The 24,641-nt window shown below is 43.5% G+C and overlaps 1 protein-coding gene across 8 annotated transcripts in view; it reads left to right on the top strand.

Moving 5' to 3' along the window:
* Positions 1-12,490: 12,490 nt before the first annotated feature.
* DOCK2 (dedicator of cytokinesis 2) overlaps positions 12,491-24,641 on the top strand; it is a 442,545-nt gene continuing 430,394 nt past the window's right edge. The window contains exon 1 of one of the 8 annotated variants that reach the window (XM_016954162.4): positions 12,491-12,738. In XM_016954162.4, the coding sequence (XP_016809651.1) occupies positions 12,696-12,738 (43 nt within the window). In that variant the 5' untranslated portion in view covers positions 12,491-12,695. Of the gene's footprint in view, positions 12,739-13,198; positions 13,577-24,641 lie in introns of those variants that run through there. The other 7 variants (XR_001718032.4, XM_063811659.1, XM_063811662.1 and 4 more) reach the window with 7 other exon arrangements.

Genomic DNA, 24,641 nt, shown 5'->3' on the forward strand with positions numbered 1-24,641 from the left:
ATATTGGCCTGAAGTTTTCTTTTTTTGTTGTGTCTCTTCCAGGTTTTGGTATCAGGATTATGCTAATCTCATAAAATGAGCTAGGGAGGATTCCCTCCTTTTCAATTGTTTGGAATAGTTTCAGAAGGAAGGGTACTAGCTCCTTTTTGTAACTCTGGTAGAATTCAGCTGGGAATCCATCTGGTCCTGGGCTTTTTTTGGTTGATAGGCTATTAATTACTGCCTCAACTTCAGAACTTGTTATTGGTCTGCTCAGGGATTTGACTTCTTCCTGGTTTAGTCTTGGAAGGGTGTATGTCCAGGAACTTATCCGTTTCTTCTAAATTTTCTAGTTTATTTTCATTGAGGTGTTTATATTATTCTCTGATGGTGGTTTGTATTTCTGTGGGGTCAGTGGTGATAGCCCCTTTAGAATATTTTATTGCCTCTATTCGATTCTTTTTTCTCCTTTATTAGTCTAGCTAGTGGTCTATCTGTTTTGTTAATTTTTTCAAAAAACCAGCTCTTGCATTCATTGAGTTTTTGAAGGGTTTTTCTGTCTCTATCTCCTTCAGTTCTTCTCTGATCTTAGTTATTTCTTGTCTTTTGCTGGCTTTTGGATTTCTTTGCTCTTGCTTCTCTAGTTCTTTTAACTGTGATGTTAGGGAGTCAATTTGAGATCTTTCTAGCTTTCTGATGTGGGCATTTAGTGATATAAATTTCCCTCTTAACACTGCTTTAGCTGGATTCACCACCATTCTTAATGGCATTAAGGACATTTGCGGTTCATGAGAGGAGGTCAAAATATCAACATTAACAGGAGTTTGGAAGAAGTTGATTTCAACCACCATGGGTGACTTTGAGGTATTCAAGACTTCACTGAAGGAAGTAACTGCAGATTTGGTGAAAATAGCAAGAGACCTAGAATTAGAAGTGGATCCTGAAGTGAAGATGTGATTGAATTGTTGCAATCTCATGGTAACTCTTGAAAGGATGAGGAATTGCTTCTTATGAATAAGCAAAGAAAGTGATTTCTTGAGATGCAGTCTACTCTTGGTGAAGATGTTGTGAACATTGTTCAAACAACTATAAATGATTTAGAAATATTACACAAATATAGTTGATAAGGCAGAGGCAGGGTTTGAGAGGACTAATTTTGAAAGAAGTTCTACTGTGGGAAAAATGCTATCAAACAGTATCATATGCTACTGAGAAATCTTTAATGAAAGGAAGAGTTCATCAATGTAGTAATTTATTTGCTGTCTTGTTTTAAGAAATCACGGGCAGGTGTGGTGGTTAACACCTATAATCCCAAAACTTTGGGAGGCCAAGTTGGGAGTATCACTTGAGCCCAGGAGTTTGATACCAGCTGGGGCAACATAGTGGGACCCTGTCTCTACAAAAATATTAAAAAATAAGGCTGGGCGCGGTGGCTCATGCCTATAATCCCAGCACTTTGGGAGGCCGAGGTGGGTGGATCACCTGAGGTCAGGAGTTCAAGACCAACCTGACCAATATGGAGAAACCTTGTCTCTACTAAAAATACAAAATTAGCCGGGCATGGTGGTGCATGACTGTAATCCCAGCTACTCAGGAAGCTAATGCAGGAGAATCACTTGAACCCAGGAGGCAGAGGTTGCAGTGAGCCAAGATCACACCATTGCACTCCAGCCTGGACAACAAGGATGAAACTCCATCTCAAAAAATAAATAAATTTAAAAAAATAAATAATTAGCTGGGCATGGTGGCACATACCTGTAGTCTCAGCTACTTGGGAGGCTGAGGCAAGAGGATTGCTTGAGCCTGGGAGGCCAAGGTTGCAGTGAGCCATGATCACGCATCACTGCCCTCCAGCCAGGATAACAGAATAAGATTGTATCTCAGAAAACAAAGGAAGAAAGAAAGAAAAATAAAATTGCCACAGCTACCCCAATCTTCAGCAACCACCACTCTGATCAGTCAGCAGCCATCAACATTGAGGCAAGATCCTCCACCAGCAAAAACAGTTATGGCTCACTGAAGGATCAGATGATTGTTAATATTTTTTAGCCATAAAGTACTTTTAAATTAAGGTATGCACATTATCTGTGTTCATAGACATAATGCTACTGCCACTTAATAGACTGCAGTATAGGATAAACATAACTTTTATATGCATTGGGAAACCAAAATTTTGTGTGACTTGCTTTATGTTGCAGTAGTTGAGAACTGAACCTTCAATATATCTGAGGTATGTCTTTATTTTCCAGACTTCTTTGCAACTAGATGTGGGCATGGGACCAATTCTTGCCCAAAGGAATGTGAGCAAAAGTGTTGAGTGCTATTCTGAGCCATGCTGTTATTTCCCTCTAACTCCCTTTCTGCTGACTGGAATGGAAATATGGTGGTGAGTCATTGTGGATCATGCACATAATGATTGTGAACCTGGGGGATAATGGAATAGCAAGAAAGAAGGAGCCTTCACCCTTCACAATGTCATAGAACTGCAATACCAACTATGCAGAAAAGAATTGGACTTCTATCTTATTTTGGCTACTTTATTTTTGGGTCTTTGGCTTTGGCTGCCTACTTGATCTACATATTCATTTCCTTGGTAGGCAAGTCCTATGGATACCATCTCTGAAATATATTTTGCATTTGACTGCTGTGCCCCTACCATTTGGTCCAATCCACCATCATCTTTCCCTGGATGCTGAACCACTTACTGGCCTTGTTACTTTCATTCTTGACCTATAGAATTTGTTTTCTAATTGAAATAATTTTTTAGAAAGATTATATTACCTCCTGCTTAAAATCCTCTAGTGACATTGTCAATGCCTTCCACCTAAAGACCACCAGCAATGCACCTGCAGTAAAAAAAAGTTGGGTTTATTGCTTGTGGCTGCATACCATGGGGAGTCCTGGGGTGTTCCAGTAAGAGTATGTTAGAAGGGACTTTACTATGGATAGGTCTTGGACTTGTGTTATGTGATTTGGGGTAGTGTTTAAGAAGGCAGTGTTAATTCTGTGATTAGGTAACTTAATACATCTCATCTAGAAGAATGGAAGACTAGAATGAGGCTAAGCCTGAAACTGATTAAAAGGAAAAATCAGTAATCATTCACGTTAGCCATGACAGAATAATGACGTCTGGTCATTTTTGGTTTGGACAATGTTCATGTTTTGTCTATGATCACTCATGATTACAGAGTTGTCTTATTTTTGTCTAGATTCATCACAGTCACAGGCTGGCGTTGCCTGATGTTGATGTTCAACATGAGAAATTGTTCATGTTCAATGGGAGAATATCACAGCCTACCTGTAAGGGCCTAGCCAGCACCTGACTGTCTTTCTCACTTCCCAGTACACTTACAGTAAAATTCCAACTCTTTAGTGTGATCTTCCAGGTTTTACGTAATTTGGTTCCTATCTAACTTCCAACCTAAATTTTACCACATGGTCACTGCACACCCATGACACAGGCCATTTTTGGTTTCTTAAATACAGTAAGCTTGTTCTCCCATTGGGATCTATACAAATGTGTTTGCCTCTCCCAGGAACATGTTTTTCCCAAGGGTCACTTTTTTAAAAATTTTTTTTACTTTAAGTTCCAGGATACATATGCAGAAGGTGCAGGTTTGTTACCTTGGTATACATGTGCCGTGGTGGTTTGCTGCACCTATCAACCTGTCATCTAGGTTTTAAGCCCCGTATGCATTAGCTGTTTGTCCTAATGCTCTCCCTCCCCTTGCCCTCCACCCTAAGACAGGCCCCAGTGTGTGATGTTCCCCTCCCTGTGGCCATGTGTTCCCATTGTTCAACTCCCACTTATGAGTGAGAACATGCGGTGTTTGGTTTTCTGTTCCTGCATTAGTTAGCTGAGAATGATGACTTCCAGCTTCATCTATGTCCCTGCAAAGGACATGAACTCATTCTTTTTATGGCTGCATAGTATTCCATGGTGTATATGTACGACATTTTCTTTATCCAGTCTATCATTGATGGGCATTTGGGTTGGTTCCAAGTGTTTCCTATTGTAAATAGTGCTGCAATAAACATACAGGTGCATGTGCCTTTATAGTAGACTGTTTTCTATTCCTTTGGGTATGTACCTAGTAATGGGATTGCTGGGTCAAATGGTATTTCTGGTTCTAGATCCTTGCGAGGCTGTGAAGAAATAGGAACACTTTTACACTGTTGGTGGGAGTGTAAATTAGTTTATCCATTGTGGAAGACAGTCTGGTGATTCCTCAAGGGTCACTTTTTAACTATTACTTTCTCAGACAGCCCTTCCCAGACCATCCCCTTTTCCACTCTCCCACAGTACTCTTTATACAATTTATTTTCTTTATTAAAATGTATTATGTACATGGATTTTCTGCCTTCCCTTCTAGGCTACAGGATTGATGAGAGCGGCAATCTTGTTTGTGTTGTTCCCCAAGATATATCCTCAGGACTTTTCACATGATGAGTTCTCCATAGATGTTTGTGGAGTGAAGGAGCACTCAGCCTCTAGGAATGGGTGGAAGTCCAGTAAAGCCACAATTACAACATGGCACGCAGATGTGTATTGGACTTAGAGAAGAGATACACCCAGATGACTGGAGGCTTATTGCTAGAACATGAAGCCTTATGAGGAATCTATTGTCTCTTTCTAAACCAGATAATTGATTTCTCCAAAAAATCAAGAGATTGAGATTGTTCAAGAGGCGCTCTTGGCTCAAATAATTTGCTTTCTGCAGTAATGTCTACTATTTATACTTCTGAAATGAGAAGACCTAACTGGGTTGGTTTGCTATCACCCAATACAAAGCCTCCTTATTGGCCAGAAACTGTTGGCCTTTCTCGTTTGTAATACACCCACCAAGGTCTCAACTCAGTGCCTATGAGGACTAGGCAGGTAACTTAAATGAGTGAAGCAAACTGGGTTTGTTGTTATTATGGCAACTTAAGAAGAACTTGTTCTATGTAGACCTACATCTAAGAATATTCTTCACATCTGTAAATATATACACCCTCTCCCATGTTTCCTGAAACATATATCTTTTCAGTCTCTCTTATTTTCCCACTTTTGATAGAACACAAGGCCAAGCAGTATTTCATTTTTGTTTTTACCTTAAGAAAAACAACTGTGTGAGCACAGTGGTAAATAGCCATTGAAATTTGGCCTCAGCATTGGAGATTGTGGCAACTAGAGTGCATGTTCGAACTCAAATACAGCTGCTGAAGCTGCCTCCAACTGAACCTGCCGTGTGGAAATGCAGTGTCTACATTTATTTAGAGAGAGACTAGAAATCTAGAAGTTCAGGTAAAATCTCTTGATTGTTAATTGCTGGCAATTTTTAAAAATATTAAAAACTGTAAAATAAAATATGCTTGTTAAACAAATATGTCATCCTCCAGATTTGGCCTTTGGACTGCTAGTAGTTGGCCCCTGTCAAATATCATTGTTTCTAGATGAGTCAGTGCCAACGAGATGTGGAAAAGGAGCAGGGCTGATGTCACTGCACCCAGTATGAGCCTTGGCAGCTTTGCAGAAAGAGCCATTGCGACTACTAGACAGACCAGTAGTTCATGAGCATGGGCTGCCGCAGGAGGGTTGTCTAACTGGAGGGGGAATTGGGAGGTGGGGAGAGTCACCAAGTAAATCTTCCCAGAACTACCTAACCGAGAGGGCAAGAAGAGGTATTCCTATTGGAGGAAGGACTACAGCACACAGAGATCTGAGAATTGTGGCACTTCTAGGAAACTTCAAACAGCACCATCTTGTAAGAGCGTAGGGTGATTGTGCGTGTGGTGCAGGGAGGTGGTGTAAGAAGGGGCAGAGGAGGCAGGAAATGAAGCTGTCGAGGGGAATGATGGCCCTGCATGATATTCTTAAGACTTTAAATAGTGTCCAAAAGTATTTGAAGGATGCACTGAAAGATATTAATCTGGGCCTTGACGTCTTAGTCTCACAGTTGAGGTAGATCCCACCGGCAGATGCCTACAGCATTAACTAGCAGTGGGTTTGAGGCTATTAACATTTTTAAATATATATACATATATATATATATATATATACTTTATTTCCATAGGTTATTGGGAAACAGGTGGTGTTTGGTTACATAAATAAGTTCTTTAGTGGTGATTTGTGAAATTTTGGTGCACCTATCACCTGAGCAGTATATACTGCACCCTATTTGTAGTCTTTCATCCCTCACCCTCTTCCCACCATTTCCCCTTGAGTCCATTCTGTCATTCTTATGCCTTTGCATCCTATAGCTTAGCTCCCATTTATGAGTGAGAACATACAATGTTTGGTTTTCCATTCCTGAGTTACTTCACTTAGAATATACTTATGATGGAATAATACTCAGCCATAAAAATGAATGAATTAGTGGCATTCGCAGTGACCTGGATGAGGCTATTAACATTTCATCTGATAGAGCAAACTCTAGGTAAGCAGGAAAGCTCTTGATTCTCCCTATCGCCAACCCTCACTCCCACAGTCACTTCTAGAGTTTTGTCTGTTATCTGAAGGCAGAATTATTTGAATGCCTACTTATCTACATGCCATCTTTGTTGTTGGGCCTCCTTCCTTTACTGTAACTAATTGATTTTGGGAGCGTATATCCTTCTTACCGAGAGTCTTTTATGGTCCTGATCGGAATGTGGACTCCTCTTTGGTGAGTAAAATTTAGGTAAGTACAAGCTTTTGCTCTCGACTGTCTGAGCTGCTGAGAATATACTCGGCTATTTGCCATGACTGTAACAGCTAACACAAGAAGAGACAATGAGAAAAATGTTGACTAGTACTGTGGAGGATGGAGTTTCCAAAGGCAGCCATGTGATGGACACAGGTCAGTGGGACACCAGAAGCCTCTAGGCATCTACCTACTGACGTGCCAATGCTAACTCCAGGTAGCCCTCTCCCCTATCTGGGCCCAGGAGCTCTCTGGCTGGGTGTTGGTGGACTTATGCAGTAGGGGGCCCATCCCCATGAACTGCTCAGAACAAGCTGACGGGCACTGTAGTGACACAAGAATGGGAGGAGGGCACTCGAATGTCTTGAGATGTAGCGATTTAGCAACTGTATGGAAATATTCCAATATTTAATAATCATTACAGGCGTACTAGTGAAATCTAGCCAAATCTTGGACCTGAATACATGCAACTCTGAAAAAGATGGACATCAGAAACCTCCCCTTCTGCTGCGCCTTAGGGAAAGAGTTTTCTTCAATTTACCTAAACCATGAGTCCAGTTAGATTTCTTTGGGCTATACTTGAGGCTTTGCATAGTTATTTCCTGTAGAATGTCTTTATTTCACATTTCACAAAAGTTGTTAAACCTCTCACGTTATTACAAACCTGCTTTGCTTATATTTTTCCTAGATTATTCCAGAAGCTTGAGAAGACCAAAACTACTTGGGCAAAGGTTCTCAGAAGTAACATGGAGAAGAGATTGGAAGGAGGCAAGGTTGGAGGAAGGGATCTGTAATCCAAGTTTCAAGGAAGATCTTAAGTTTGTGGGATGGGGAAGAGGGCAGATTCAACAGCTGTTTTTGAGATTATCATTTGGAATGAAAGGAAGATTAGGATGAGTTAAATTTCTGACCCGAGTGAAGTGAAGGGTAATGATGCACTCATGGGCAATCATAGTGGATATTGGCTACAATAAGGGATTTCATTTCTCTGGCCTCAGTTTGCTGATTAGCAAATTGGGGGTAAAATCGGGGTAATAATGGTACCTGTCTTATGGGGCTGCTTTTAGGATGACACGAGATAATGCATGCCAACTGTTTAAATCAGGGATTGAAAGGCAGTAAGTATTCAATGAATGGGGCTCAGAAAGTGTTCAGTGAATTTGCTGCAAACCACAAAGCTAGGTAAGTGATGGAGATGGGGTTCTAGCACCTGATTAAAGCACAGTCTGGTCACTTCATCTGTTAACATTGGGTAGAAACAGTCAGAAGAGGGACAAGTCTAGGGTACAGTTATGATATGAGCTTGGTTTTGAAATATGGAGACATTGATGGGGCTGGGAGGGGATGTCTAGGAGGTAGTTGGACACACAGGACTGAACTTAACAGAAATCTTGGCTAGAGATGTCCTTTTACCCACAGTCATCCCTCACAATGTATGTGAAGTTATAGTCATCAAGAGTGTACTACATAATAGTCAAGTAACTGACAGATGGTGTTTAATAAAATTGTGTGACCAAGATTATTGTAAATTCTTTAAGTGGTTTTAGTCAGATTTTTATGTTTGACTATTGATCTCTCTTGCCAAAAAATTTTTATGATGCCATAGGATTGTTAACTGTAACGAAAAGCCCATATTTCAGAAACATAAAAACCATCTCCTAACCATATGAAGTTTAAAGATTTCTACACTAAAAGCCACCCCATTAAGAAGTTAATTAACCCTCAGTCAAAATTTCTAAACTTCATCTCCTTCAACTGAAAGCAGTTTTTCAACTCTTTTAATATGCTGAATTTGTTTGTTTAACATTATTTAAGGAAGAGATTCCTATTATAGGTTGTGTCACAAGTTGAATGGGGAAAAAAAATCTTCAGTGCTCCTCAAGTTCAATCTTATTTGGTTTCTGGCACCACCACCCATTCTTGGCCTCCCATCAGATACTTTACCACACTGTTAATGTGAAGTTGCCTGTTTGTATGTCAGAAGCTTAAACCTAAATCGAAAAAAAAAAGTGTATTTTAGATCACCTGGCTACAAGTTTATGAAGACAACACAACTGTGTATAGCAGAAGATAGCAAACTGTGGTTCACAGATCAAATCTGGCTTGTTGCATGTTTTTGTATGGCCCATCAACTAAGACTAGTTTTTACATTTTTAAATTGCTGAAAAATATCAAAATAAAGATAACATTCCATGCTATATGAAAACTGTAGGAAGTAAAAATTCCATTTTATGGGAACACAGCCATGCTCATTCATTTATGCATCATTTATAGTTGTTTTCATTCTACAATGGCAGAGTTGACTATTTGCAACAAGGACTGTGTATGGTGTTTTCAATGCTACACAGTGCTGTCCAGCAACCCACTAATCACGAGGATGAGGTTACACCTCCACAGCATTTAAAGTGCATATCACTCTCTATGGTAACATTTTACAAAATTACCAGTGCTATAGCCAGCACATCAAAAAGAAAAGAAAGAATAGTGGGCTCCAAATGTCATGCTTCTAAGGCACAGTGGAGTGTGTATTGTTTGTTACCAAATTAAATAGCGCTATGGTTTAAATGTGACCCCCCCAAAGTTCATGAGTTGGGAATTTAATCCCCAATACAACAACAGTGTTGGAAGGTGGGGCCTAATAAGATGTAATTAGTAGATCATGAGGGCTCTGCATAAATAGATTAATGTTGTTATCGTAGGAGTGGGTTAGTTATTGAGGGAGTGGTTAGTTATTGTGAGAGTGGGTTTGTTATAAAAGCGAGTTTGGGCTTCTCTTGCTCTCTGGCTCTTGCCCTGTCACCTTCCACCATGGGATGGCACAGCAAAAAATGCCCTTGCTGGATGTTGGCCCCTTGATATTTAACTTCCCAGCCTCCAGAGGTGTGAGCCAAATAAATTTCTGTTCATCATAAATTACACAGTCTGTAGCATTCTGTTATAGCAGCACAAAACAAACAAAGCAGAGGAGAAAGCATTGTGTTTATTACATGTTGACACTCCAAACAACATAATAGATTAAGCACTCATCACATCTTTTCCAACTTACACAAAAGCAATGACAAGACAAATTAGAAAATTTAAAACAGAATATCTCATCACAGCACAATTTCTTTAAAATAATAAAAAGTGAAAATGAGACTACAACCAGAATAAGTTTCCAAGTGGCTTGTTATGCAAGCAAGGCAAAATATTTTATTGATGTTGAGTTCATTAAATCATGTTTGATTATAGCAGCAGATGAAATATATCCAGTGAAAATAAATTAGTTTAAGACTTTTAGCCTTTTGGTGACACTGGTTGCTTGGTTGAGAACATTGACAGGAGCATCAATAGTGAATTTTAAAATGACTTCTAGTGGTTTTCCTTAGTTCTTATTGACAAATATTACCAATACAGCTCAGTTGTTGTTTATTTGAGGAGTCAATGCTGAGTTCGAAGTGAATCAAGAAATAGCTTCTATGAAGAGCCTGTGTAGAAGAACTATGGGCAAGATTACTTTAAAAGAAAATGAGAAAACACTAATTCAACACAACCTGAAGTGGAATCTGCTAAGATGTGTTGCTAGTGTTCAGGTAAAAAAAAAATCTGTGGAGCAGAAGCAGGCTTTTGGAGCAAATTTAGAAGGTGGGTGAAAATATAAGATATTTAAAGCTTATGATTATTAATTGTAATATTCACCATCAGGTACTTTGTGGAAAATATCTAAATCTGTGATGTTATTGAATCAGTGGTATCAAAGGTTAATTTTATTAGCTTTTCTGGGCTTTTAACCATTGCCCATTTGGTAAACATTTTTTTCAGAAATAGAAAGTAAATATCCTGTCAGATCAGCATTAACATATGAACATTTGAATCAATTTCGATAAGGCACATTAACTTTGAACTCCAATAAGGTGAAATGTGATATCATTCCCAAAATGTATTTTTTTTGCCTCACTAAGCTAGTATTACAAAAAATACTCATTCACATCATATTTTGAATTTTATTAATAAAAAAATTTAGAACCTTTTTTCTTTCTTTACATAAGTACCTGCATCCTACATATATACTTGATTTTGCTTTCTGGACTGCAAAGACTAAAATACTGACTATCTGTGCCTTTACAGAAAATGTTTGCCATCCTCTATTGTATAGTCCCAATTTATAACATTGTTGTGATAGCTAGTTTTGTGAGTCAACTTGGCAAGGCTATGGCCCAGTTATTCAATCAAATACCAATCTTCACAATCTTCACAGGTATTGCTGTGAAGTACTTTGTAGATGTGATTAACATCTACCATACATTGAATTTAATTAAGGGAGATTATCCTCAATACATTTGGTTGGTGTGATCCAATTAGTTGACAAACCTTATGAATAGAACTGAGGTTCCTTGAAAAAGAAGAAATTCCTCCTGAGGACATCTACCTGTGAGTTTCAAACTGCTCTTCCTGACAGCCCCACAATCGCATTAGCCAATCCCCAATCTCTCTCTGTCTCTCATATATATATATGTATGTGTATATATATATATGCATATATGTATGTGTGTGTATATATGCATATATGTATGTATGTGTATATATATGCATATATGTATGTATGTGTATATATATATGCATATATGTATGTATGTATATATATGTATGTATATATATAAAATCTACTCTGGTCATCTGGTGGAACCCTAATACCACTGCTGACTGTATAAGACATTATTACCTAATTTGTGCTGCTAGAAAACAGAAAAGAAAATAACTGCAGATAAAACAAAATCAATTTTTTGTTGCTTCAGTTCAGCTGTGATATTGCCTAATCTATCTTAATGACTCTCTAGTGTAAGGCAGAAAGGTGTAGTGAGAGTCATGAATAAAGAAAGAAAACTCAGCAAAACTTAAATTCAGCCTTATCACTGTGGATCAGACTTTTTTTTTTTTTTTTTTTTTGGACAGAATCTGTTCTCAGAGCAAAAATGAGATTTTTCGAGGAAATGTCTCCATTAGCCTAACTCTAGGGCTCTTTTCCTGGGTCCCACTGTTGCTGGCTGTGACAGCACCCTTCACCTTGCAGTGATGTTGGTAAATAGTGTATTTACGTATTTTCAGAGTAGAGCTTCTAGAGCTTACATCAGATTTTCCAACGGGTTTGTGGCACCAAAATGATAAAAAGCTGTAAATGGGCCGGGCACGGTGGCTCACACCTGTAATCCCAGCACTTTGGGAGGCTGAGGCTGGCGGATCACCTGAGGTGGGGAGTTTGAGACCAGCATGACCAACATGGAGAAACCACGTTTCTACTGAAAACGCAAAGTTAGCCGGGCATGCTGGTGCATGCCTGTAATCCCAGCTACTCGGAAGGCTGAGACAGGAGAGTCGCTTGAACTCGGGAGGCGGAGGTCGCGGTGAGCCGCGATCTCGTCGTTGCACTCCAGCCTGGGCAGCAAGAGAGAAACTCAAAACTCCGTCTCACACACACACACACACACACACACACAAAAGGCTGTAAAGGATCCACCTCCAGGTAAACATTTACTCTTCCATGTCACCTGCTGTGTACATTGTCTCTCTAACCCTCACAATAATCATATGAAGTAGGTATTAGTATCCCTTTTCACAGATGAGAAAACTGAAGCTTAGAAAAATGAAGTCATTTGTCCCCGTCTGGATTCGAACCGAGATCTGACACCAAAGCTCATGCTGAGGGGAGTTAAGGAGAAGGTTTGTTCAGTCCCTAGGCACGGCAATCAGGAAACTCTCTGCACTTGCGGTGGTGGTCTGTCGAGCCCCAGGTGGGGACTGGCCTCTGCCCCCTCGCCTGGGGAGGAGACGAGGTGGGAGTGGTCCCCAAGCTTTGCGTGAAGTGGGGTGGGGTGGCGTGTCTTAGCCTACGGGGCACCAGCCTTCTAGTGTGCCCCTGCCCAACGGGAGGGAGGAGGGAGCGGGGAGCCCCGGCGAGGGAGGAGAGGGCGGGCCCTGAGAGGAGTTTGAAAAGAGGAAGGAAGTGGGGCCCTGCGGCGCCCAGCCACCCCCTGACGGCTTCCCCACGGGAGGACGCGAGGCCCCGGCCCAGCCATGGCCCCCTGGCGTAAAGCTGACAAGGAGCGGCACGGCGTGGGTAGGTGCGGGCCCCAGGGCGCGGCAGGGAGCGGGACAGGTGGCGGGAGAGCCGCGAGCAGGAGGATGCTGCGGGGCCGGCGGCGCGGGGTGGGCAGGGCGCGCTGCCTGCAGGTCAGAGGGCGTAGCCTGCGGCGGGGCCTCGGGGCGGGAAAGCCGAGGCTCGGGGAGAGGACGGCGGGACCCCACCCCGCAGGCTAAGCACAGCCCTCGCCCTCTCGCCTGCTGAGGGAACCTTAGACATTTCCGAGATAGGGTCAAGACCTGCGCTTGACAACTCAGCTCTTCGCGCCAAACTCGGCGTCCCCAGGAGTTCCCCAGCTCGCCGCGTGGGAGACTTGGCCTTGTAGAGGGAGCTCCACTCTCCCCTGGCTCAGCCTTGGCCTGCCCACCATGCATACTTCCACCCCCTCCAAAGCGACACCCATTTGCCTGCTTCCCCTGTCTGTTCCTCCTGGGTCAGATGACTCCTGATTTGGCAGGGCATCCAGAGGGCAGCTCAAGCTTGGGGGATGGGGCTGGACGGTGGGGTTCTCTACTCAGCCCCCCCAGAGCCTCTGGGGAAAAAGGCTCCCGCCAGGTGGTCTTAGGGTAACCAAGAAGCTAGCTTTGTCAGCCTCAGCTATCTAAACTCCCAGAAGCCTCTGCCTGGAGCTCAGGGGCGGAAGTGGTGGCTGGGGGAAGGGAGGCCTCAGGTGCTGCTACTCTAAGTGGCATCCGTGGTGCAATCTCCATGGACTCACTGTGGTTTTTAAACTTAAATATCAAATAAAAAGTCACTCTGGAGCTTCCTACACAGGCGGATACCAGACACCATCTCAGAGATAAGTATTTCGCAGGTGAGGCATTGGAAGACCCAAACACCCAGAGGGATTTGATGCAGGGGGTCCCCAGGCCACTGTTTGGGAAACACTGCCCTGGAGAGATCAGCAGTTATCCACTCAATTACTGGGTACCGGGCACTGTGGGGTCATTTTGATATAAATGGTCCCCATCCAGAGAACAAATAATAATTCATATCTCAAGGGGCAGTTACAAAGTAAGGAAGGATACAGCTTCTGCCCTTGAGGAGTTATGTGTAAGGCTAGAGGCTTGGACTGGGAAGTCAGAACTGAGTTCAAATCAGGGTCTGTTTCCTCGTCTATAAAATGGAAGTATTAATAATAATGCAGGTCTCATGAGACTCTTGTGAGGATTGAATGGGGTTATGCATGGAAAGCATTTAGTAGTGTGCTGGCTCAATAAGAATTAGTGATTCAGGTCCAGGGTCTTACCTAGCAGCTTCAGAACCAAGAGACACCAGCACCAAGATGCACCCTAATGCCAGATTCAGGACAGTCATGCCTTATGAGACTGTAGTATTTCATGGTTTGCAAGACCAAAGGTCATGCAATCTGTGTCTGACTTCAGAACCCCCATGTGAGGCAGTGTATTATTCCCAACTTACAGGTGAAGTAACCAAGTTTACATCACTTGGAAGCAATGGAGCGGGCCTTAAATTCAATTGTCTTCAGACCCTAGGCCCTTTGCATGGCCCCAGAAAAGCATCTAGAAGGGGAACATCATGGGTAAAGGCAGGGAACTGGCATCCCTGAAGTGTGTGGGTCAAACAATTAGTCTGTTTTGGTTTTAGTATTGCTTTTAGTGTTAAAAAAAAATTGCAGAGGTAGATTATGGCTAGATTGTGAAGGGCTTTGAGTGCCAAGCTTCAAAGTTTGGATTTCCTTCTCTGAGCACTGGAGGTTTTGAGCAGTGTCATCTGGAAGAAGTTAAATAGTTAATTAGGATAGGAGTGGGGAATTGGACTTAGAATAGAAGGAAAATGGGTAACAGTTTTACCTGTCTGCTGACTGCCTGGTTAATCTAGCAGGAGGTCACTTATAATCAACATTGCCTGTTAACCTTTACTAGGCTAATCCACTCTGCCTGAGGCTCTTGTCAGTGAAGAGAGCTTTCTCCTTGCAGGAGAGAGGAAAGGGCAGAAAAGGAGGAGGTAGAAAGAGAAACTAACAGTATCAGTTAGGGTTAAGTGTGACAAAGGGTGACAGAAAACCTCCAAAATTGTGGCCTAACCAAGCTGCAAGTTTATTTCTGTCTCGCATGGAAACCTCAGAAATGGTCTGTGAAGAGGTGGTAAGGTGGCTCATTCTATATCTCACACTGTATCCTTGGCATGTGACTTCTGCCTCCTGAGCCACATAGGCTGCTTAAGCTTCGGTGATCAGGTCCACCTTCCAGCCAGCAAAAAGGATGCAGGGAAAAAGAAGGTCATGGCTTTTCCCTTTAAAGACATTTTCCTGAAGGCACACTTGACATTTCTTCTTACATTACATCCTATTGGCAAAAATGTAATCACATGACTGACTATAGCAGCAAGGGAAGCTAGGAAATGTGGTCTGTAATGTAGGCAGCCATGTACCCAGCTAAAAATTAGGAGTTCTCTTCATAAGTAAGGAGAGGAGGAAGAATATTGAGGATTATATATTACTTTGCTCGGGCTGCTGTAGCAAAATACCACCAACTGGGTGGCTTAAACAACAGAAATGTATTTTCTCACAGTTCTCGAGGCTGGAAGTCTAAGATCAAAGCACCACCAGGGTTGGCTTGTCTCATGGCCTATCTCCATGGTTTGCAGATGGCTGTCTTGCTGCCTCTTGATTGCTTTCTGTGCAGGCACACCCTTGCTGTCTCTTCCTCCTGTCATAAGAACACTGGTCATATTGGATTAGCATCCCACCCTAAAGGACTCATTTTAACTTAATAACCCCTTTATCTCCGAATATGCACTTATCTCCAAATAGGAGTACCTTCTGAGACACTGATGACTGGGACTTCAGCATAAGAATTTTGGTGGGGACACAAATTCATGACAAATAATCTGTGGTCTCTGGCATGGTATTTTGGGACTATAAAGAGGGCTTCAAGGCAGGAGTCCTGAGATAAAGGGTGAGGGTAGAAAAGAGTTTTGTTTACCCTGAAGCTGAGCCTGCCAGGCAGATTTGTGTGGGACTCTAGTTATTCTTGTAGGGGAGGGAAAAGCTTCTTTCTGCTACTGCATCTTGGGTTTTCTGTAAATTAGACTAACAAAAGACTGATGAACAAGAGAAAACAAACAAGTTTATTAGCATGTACATCCTGCTCACATATGGAGTACTCAAAGGGTTGGTTTGAACTTGAGCTTATACAGCATCTTAGCAAAGGCACAATAAAGGTTTAGAGAAGTAGCAAGTCAAAGGAGGGTTTTAGGCCTCCAAGGGCAGCAAACTGTGGGAAGGGAAATACATGGGGAATCTAATGGAAGATAAAGGGTTATTTGTGCAGGTTCATCTTGGAGCCAACTTTCTGTCTTCTTCATTGCCATAAAACTTCCCTGGGAGAGGGGATTTATGACAGTCCTTATTTCTTAGGAGTTTCTTCAGATAAAGAAATATCCAGGAAAGCTTCTTGCTGTACCTGTTGATTCTTATTTGCATCCAGCTCAAAATAATCAATATGCCCTATGGAAGTGGCATATTTTGATCAGAAAGCTGTTCTGTATGCAGCTTCTCTCTAGCTATGGTTTTACACCCATGTGTGGTGTTGAGGAATATTTGTTGGTTTCTTCTGAGGGCTGAGGGAAAATCTGTTCCAGGTGTCTCCCCCAGCTGCCAGTGGTTTGCTGGCAATCCTCGGCATTCCTTGGCTTACAAAAGCGTTGCCTTGATCGCTGCCTCCATCTTCACGTGGTATTCTCATTGTGTGCGTGTCTGTCTCCGCATTTCTCCTTTTAAAAAGGACATCCAGTCATATTAGATTAGGGCCCACCCTAGTGACTTCAGTTAAATGATTACCTCTGTAAAGACTGTCTCCAAATAAGATCACATTCTGAGGTACTGGGAGTTGAGACTCCAACGTCTCTTTTTTTGGAGGGGGAGGGCACAATTTAAACCATAACAGGCTCTGCAGAAGCAAAGAAGGGATCTTTTTCACATCTTGGTTGGGGAATATGGAGGAATCCATAACCAGCTTGTGGTCCAGGGATGTGGGTGATGCTGTCGCAGCCCAGGACCCTGGACAGAGCTGATCCACGCACACTGACAGATTTGGCGTGGGCAATGTGTGCTGGTGTCATTTGCACACGGATTTTTGTTGAAGGGAACAAAATCTAGTCAAACCAGTTCAACGAAAATGTGTGTGGTGTGTATCTGTGGGAGAGCAGGGGGAAGTGGTGTATTTTAGGGTCAGAGGAATCACATGGAAATCCAGGAAACAGGAGGAGCCAGGCCTCGGAAAGGGCTTGAACTGAGGCAACCCTGGAAACCTCTGCCTCTCCTCTCATGGCTTCTCAGCTTCTCTGAGCATGCCAGCTGTGGTCTCCTTTCTCTCCCCACCACCTCCCTCTGATTGCATTGTTCCTTCATAACTGATACTCTAATACCACAGTGGTGGCCCCAGCATGCAACCCACCCGTCTCTGCACAACCTTGCAGTTCAAGCATCCACTGAATCTTCTCTGTGTTTATTTGTTCAAAGTCCCAACAGAAGAGAGTGGTAGCTTGATTTCCCTTTGTAAGAAAGACCACCCAAGTCAGAGTTCATTGCCAGCCTAATAATGGGCCTCACTCTGGTGAGGGTCATGCCCCTGGCAGGTCTAATTCTCTGTGACTATGAGGTGGGGTCACATGGCTTGCTACTCCTCTAGCAGGAGCCATGGGTGGGGACTGATTCTTTGATCCCAAACACACCCAGGGCAGAACTTCACTACAGAGGGACCAATTATACTGCTTTTATTGCCAAATGCAACAGTTGAAAGGATAGAGAGCATCACTCACTCATTAACTTGTCCATTTGTTCACTCATTCATTCTTCATTAACATCTTAAATATTTGTTGGGTGTGTGTGCCAGGCATTATGCTAGTCACTGAGATTACTAGAATTAGGCCAATATGGCCCCTATCCTTCTGGAGCCTGTAGTCTAATAGGGAAGATGAAAAAGAATTTCATGAATAAATCAGTAACCATATAATTACAAATTGTGATATGTGCTATTTTAATATGAGTGAGAATATTAGGAATGGTCTTGAATTAGATGATGTGAGAAGGCGTCTCAGGAGCAATGGGGAAAAGAATCCCAAAGCCAATGCTTGGAGGGATATTAATACATGCATCTTTGCTACAGTGGCTGACTGTACCTTTGGATTGTTCCCCAGAAATTAGTCTGGTGAAACAAAAATACATGGATTAGACATCTAATTCCTTCCTGCCACCAATTCTTAGGTGCCGGGGCTTCCTACTTTCAGATGCTTCAGCAATTTGGGTCTGTTTAGGAGTGCCTGCTGGGCTGGCTGTTTGAGTTCATGTAAGGAGATTGTCCTAATCCGTAGTTATATGGGCACCTCATTAGGCGGTGGACATCTTGCCCCTAACCATAATGTTTGCATTTGAATGAGCCTTGAAGACAGATTGTGTTTTCTAAGCTCTGCTTCCTCCTGAGATCAGCATCCTATTGCTGCTGTCTTTTGAGAGAGGAAATGTAGTCACCATACTGCTCCGCTGATTTCTGGACCTTTGGATTTGTTTTTTTTTTTTTTAATAGGCAGTTACACATGGGTGCCGCAGTCTGTGCTCTGCAGCATATGTTCTGCAAATGGGGAATGACAGTGCTTATCACCACGCAACTCCAGAGGAGTCTGGGCGGAGACACCACAAATGTTCCCTTTAATAGGCACTTTCTCCTTTCTTCCCCCTTCCCTTAAATGGTGTGAACTGAATTCTCACTCACAGGTGGGAATTGAACAATGAGATCACATGGACACAGGAAGGGGAACATCACACTCTGGGGACTGTTGTGGGGTGGGGGGAGGGAGGAGGGATAGCATTGGGAGATACACCTAATGCTAGATGATGAATTAGTGGGTGCAGCGCACCAGCATGGCACATGTATACATATGTAACTAACCTGCACAATGTGCACATGTACCCTAAAACTTAAAGTATAATAATACAAGAAAAAAAAAAATTAAAACAGTCAGGCTGAGTTTGTGAGCTGCTTAAGTCTTATTCTGTTGTTAGTTCTCCTTGGAGAAAGTCATTCCTTGTCTCCCTGCCCCCCACCAGGTCAGCTTCTGCTTTGGTTTAAAGTCATGGTGGCAGAAACTGAGGCTGGAGAAAGTATGACCGCCAGTGTGGACACTTTCCAGAGCCCTCTCCGTTCATCACTCTAGGGCAGTGGTCTGCAACCTTTTCAGCACCAGGGGCTGGTTTGGTGGAAGACATTTTTTCCACAGACTGATGGGGAGGTGGGGCGGGGCAGGAGGGATGGTTTCGAGATGAAGCTGTTCCACTTCAGATCATGAGGCATTAATTAGATTCTCATAAGGAGCATACAACCCAGATCCCTCGCGTGCGCAGGTCACAATAGGGTTCCTGCTCCTGTGAGAATCGAATGCCCCTGCTGATCTGACAGGAGGCACAGCTCAGGCTAATGCTGGATTGCCTGCTGCTCACCTCCTGCTCTGCAGCCCAGTTCCTAACAGGACACCGACCAGTACCGGTCGGTGGCCTGGGGAGTTGGGGACCCCTGTTCTAGGGCACTCAGTTCCCCTGACTGCACATGGCCCCTTGGATCACAGCCTAAGCTAAGATGATGGATGGAGACATAGGTGGACAGTATGACGTGCACACTGTCACGGCACAGGGTCTGAATGGGGTAATAGGCATTTGTTTGGTTGAATTAAATGGTGCAATGCCAGGCCTAGAGACACCCTGACTGACATGGTGGGCTGCAGCAGCAGGGCCATCCCAGTGTCTGCTGAACCTTGAGGGTTTGCCTGGAAAGTGGGTTTTTGCTGCTGGCTTCCCTGGTGGTGGCAGTCAGGGAAGGACCCTTCTAAGTAGAATGAATAGCCAATGTAAAGAGGAGGAAGCCTCTCTGATATGTGGGAGGCCAGTGTGGCTGCAGTAGAGTAAGCAAGACGCAAAGCAGTAAGGAATGGATTCTCTGAGAGAGGTCATAGGGAGCAGTGCCTCGTAGGTATTGTGAGGTCCTTGGCTTTTACTCTGAATGGGGGAGGGGGACATTGCAGGATTTGGAGTAGAATTGTAGAACGACCTGTCTTAAGTTTTAAGAAGATTGAACATAGCAGTTTTATGGTGCGTTCATCAGGGGGAATTAAATGTGGAAGGAGGGGGACCAGTTAGGCAGCAACAGTGATAACTCAGGCCAAGAGATGGTGGTGGCTTGCAGCAGGAGGGAGCAGTGGAGACAGTGAGATATGCTTAGATTCGGGATGTATGTGTTGTAGGTCAAGCAAATGGGGTTTTCCTCTTGGAATGGATGTGGGTATGAGAAGGAGAGAGGAGCCAGTGGTGACTCTGAGGTTTCTGGTCTGAATAGCTAGAAGAATGAGGGCTGCATCGAGGCCTTCCCTAGTGAAAACCTTGATCTAAGTAGTCATCGACATTGGCATAAATCATGCCATTGCCTTACCTTTTGTACCACGGTACTTTTTTTTTTTTTTTTTTAATTTTACTGACAGTTCCGGGATACAAGTGCAGAACATGCAGGTTTGTTACGTAGGTATACATGTACCATGGTGGTTTGCTGCACCTATCTTCCCGTCATCTAGGTTTTAAGCCCCATATGCATTAGCTATTTGTCCTAATGCTCTCCCTTCCTTGCAACTCCCCCACCCCCGACAGGCCCCAGTGTGTGATGTTTCTCTCCCCGTGGCCATATGTTCTCATTGTTCAACTCCCACTTATGAGTGAGAACAGGCAGTGTTTGGTTTTCTGTTCCTGTGTTAGTTTGCTGAGAATGATGGCTTCCAGCTTTATCCCTGTCCCTGCAAAGGACATGATCTCATTTCTTTTTATGGCTACATAGTATTCCATGGTATATATGTTGACATTTTCTTTATCCAATCTATCATTGATGGGCATTTGGGTTGGTTCCAAGTGTTTGTTGTTGTAAATAGTGCTGCAATAAACATACGTGTGCATATGTCTTTATAGTAGAATGATTTCTATTCCTTTGGGTATATACCTAGTAATGGGATTGCTGGGCCAAATGGTATTTCTGGTTCTAGATCCTTGAGGAATTGTTTTCCACAATAGATGAACTAATTTACATTCCCACCAACAGTGTAAAAGTATTCTTATTTCTCCACAGCCTCACCAGCATCTATAGTTTCTTGACTTTTTAGTAATCGCCATTCTGACTGGCATGAGATGGTATCTCATTGTGCATTTCTCAGATGATCAGTGGTGTTGAGCGTTTTTTCATGTTTGTTGGCCACATAAATGTCTTCTTTCGAGAAGTGTCTGTTTATATCCTTTGTCCACATTTTGATGGGGTTGTTTGTTTCTTGTAAATTTGTTTAAGTTTCTTATAGCTTCTGGATATTAGCCCTTTGTCAGATGAGTAGATTGCAAAAATTTTCTCCCATTCTGTAGGTTGCCTGTTCACTCTGATGATAGTTTCTTTTGCTGTGCAGAAACTCTTCAGTTTAATTAGATCTCATTTGTTAATTTTGGTTTTTGCTGCAATTGCTTTTGGTGTTTTTGTCATGAAGTCTTTGCCCATGCATATGTCCTGATTGGTATTGCCTAGGTTTTCTTCTAGGGTTTTAAATTTTTATTTATTTATTTTTTTGAGACAGAGTCTCACTCTGTCTCCCTGGCTGGAGTGCAGTGGAGCAATCTCGGCTCACTGCAAGCTCCACCTCCTGGGTTCACGCCATTCTCCTGCCTCAGCCTCCCGAGTAGCTGGGACTACACAGGAGCCCACCACCATGCCCGGCTAATTTTTTGTATTTTTAGTAGAGACGGGGTTTCACCGTGTTAGCCAGGATGATCTCGATCTCCTGACCTCATGATCCGCCCATCTCAGCCTCCCAAAGTGCTGGGATTACAGGCATGAGCCACCGCGCCTAGCGTCTTCTAGGGTTTTTATGGTTTGGGATTTTACATTTAAGTTTGTAATCCATCTTGAGTTAATTTTTGTGTAAGATATAAGGAAGGGGCCCACTTTCAGTTTTCCACATATGGCTGGCCAGTTTTCCCAGCACCATTTATTAAATAGGAGATCTTTATTCCATTGCTTCTTTTTGTCAGGTTTGTCGAAGATCAGATGGTTGTAGATGCGTGGTGTTATTTCTGAGGTCTCTGTTCTGTTCCATTGGTCTATATATCTGTTTGAGTACCAGTCCCATAGCATGGTACATTTACAAAGCCCTTGTGTTATCATGTTTAGCCCTCACAGACACCCTAAGAAAAATAACTTCTGTCTTCATTTTGCAGGTGAGGAAACTGAGGCATAGATCTTTGAGGTCTCTCTGAAAATTCCCTCTATTTTATGGAAGTTGCCCCTTTTCACCTTGTCTTTTAGTTAGGTAACTGCATGTCATCTTCCCCACTAGCTGGTACATTGTTGGAGGGCAGAGCTGTATGGAGGGTTAACTTTGAGTCCATTCAGCATCACCGCAATAGCAGGAATGTGGTAGGTCAGAGAAACTAATCATTATTGTAGCATAGGTCCCATTGAGAATCCTGTGACAGCTAGAAACACACTTCTTCCCATTAAAATATGCACATGTGCAGTTCTGCATTGTAATATCGCCAAAACTCATTCATGGAAGCCAGTTAAGGTCCCTGGCAAAATGTGCTTATTTTACTCGTAACTATTTAGTAAACAAATACAATAGGCATAGCCAAAGCATTCTGCCTAAGGTTTGAATTCTTGAAGCCAGGAGCTTGTCAAGAGTCGGAAAACAATTCTTACAGTCTGTTCAGATCAATTAAGTTCAGTAAGCCTGTCCTGAGTGATGGTCCTTAGCTGGGTGTTTGGGCCCAGAGATGAATAAAACAGTTCGGGAAGCTTACAGTCCAGTCATAACCTCTCTTTCTGTATGAGGCAGCAGAGAGCACCATTATTAGTACTAATGTCCCCATTGGACAGGTTGGGGGCAGTGCCCCCTTTGCTTCATGTTACTAGAGCTGCCATCATCCCCTTCATACTTCCTTGCAGCCTCATGTTGAATGATCTGGGCACCTCTGTAGAATGCAAGCTCTATGATGGCAGGGCCATGTCTGTTGTTCTTCTTCAGCACAGAGCAGGTGCTCAGCGGCTGTTGATTGGATGGATGAAGAGGTGGATTCATAGGTGGATGGATAGTTGTTGATTAGATGGATGGGTGGGTAGATGGATGATAGATGGGTGAGTGGATGCATGGATGGGTGGGTGGGTAGATGAGTGGAGGGGGAGGAGGATGGGTAAAGGGTAGGGGTTGGAGGTTTTAAAATTTTCTGGTGGCCCTATAGGATTCAGATGGACTGAGTTGCCCCATCTTGCCTTTATCTTCCCACCTCATCCATTTCCCTGTCAGGAGGCGAGGTCCTGTGAGAGCACAGCACAGCAATAAATAGAGTACTCTTGAACTCGTCTCCAAACAGTGGACCCCTGCAGATGGTCACTCTACCAAGCTCACCAGTTCTCCCTGGGACTCCATTAAGATGGCCCTGCCATTCATCCCTCACACATCAAGCTGGTTTCCCCCCTCTCTTCCCTGCTGTCACACCCTCTCCCCACCTCCTTGGGGGCTCTCAGTCCAGTTCTTCCCCTTGCCAGTCTCTGCCCCTCCCTCTCCCTCCAGTCTCACTTCCTTAGTGGGGCCTCTTTTTCCCTCTGAGAGTCCACAGCTGCTGTGACTTGCAGTTTAGCCTTTCACTTCTGAAGACAGCTCTTTGTTTCTTGTGTGTTTATTTTGTCTCTTCGACTAGATTTCACAGAAGCTCAGGAGAGCAGGAGCCACCTCCTTTCACCCCACTTTTCTAGCTGCAGGATCCTGCAGAGTGCCAGACGCTCTCTGCATTTGGGGCTGGAGGGCTGATTTGATTGATTTCACCATAAACTCTCTTCCAACTCTGTAGTGTGTGTGTGCATGTGTGAGTGCAAGAGTGTGTGAGAATGTGTGTGTGAATGTGCCTATAGGAGTACTAGAATGGAGAGAGTGAAATCCAGCATGATGTTTCAGAGCAGGGTTTATCAACCTTGTCACTATTGACATTGTGGGCCAAGAAAATCTTTGTTATGGGGCTGTCCTGTGCACTGTAGGATGTTTAGCAGCATCTCTGGCCTCTAGTCACTAGAGGCTAGTAGCACTGACACCCCCGACTCCCCTCCCCCAGGTTGGGACAAGAAAAATGTCTCCAGACATCAACAAATGTCTCTTCTAGTGGGGCAAATTCGCTCCCAGTTGAGATCACTGTTTGAGAGAATTCACTGGAATCCTAACTTTCGTCTTGTCGGCTGGGCATGTCATTGGCTCGCTAAAAACTGTGCACTACAATATGCAGCCCATAAGGTTGTTATCATGATCCAGCAAGAGGCCTAAAGCACCTGGCACAGTGCTGGGACCAAATGCATCTCCACTCGTGAGAGGCGATGTGAGTGTGGTGCATGGCTGAGAGCGTGTGCTCCGGAGCCAGCCTGTCTGGGGTGAAATCCTCACTTGGCCCCTTCTTTGCTGTGTTCACCCCAGGATGTTTACTTGATCTTGCACTACCTCAGTTTCCTCATCTGTAAAACAGAGACGATAATAATCACACCCACCCCAAGAACTGCAGATTCACGATGAAATGGGTGGCTGTGCGTAAAGCCCTTGGAATAGTGTCTGGTACGCAGGAAGTGTTTGGCAGAGGTTAGCTGTTCTGCTCTCTGCTCTCTCCTGGTGGGTGGAGGAACACCTTCTCCTTCTACGTTCCCTCTGGCTGTAATTCTTCTGCCTCATTTGCTGCTGACTAGCGCCCGCCTGGGTTTGAGCTCTGGGGTGGCTGCCAGAGGCTTCTGCTGGGTCATCGCAGTCACCCTCGTGGATGCAATGTCAGGATGCTGCCTCAGTGTGGAGGCTGTCAACACCTGTCCAGA

This window comes from Pan troglodytes, chromosome 4 (assembly GCF_028858775.2).
Source record: "Pan troglodytes isolate AG18354 chromosome 4, NHGRI_mPanTro3-v2.0_pri, whole genome shotgun sequence".
NCBI lineage: Eukaryota > Metazoa > Chordata > Mammalia > Primates > Hominidae > Pan > Pan troglodytes.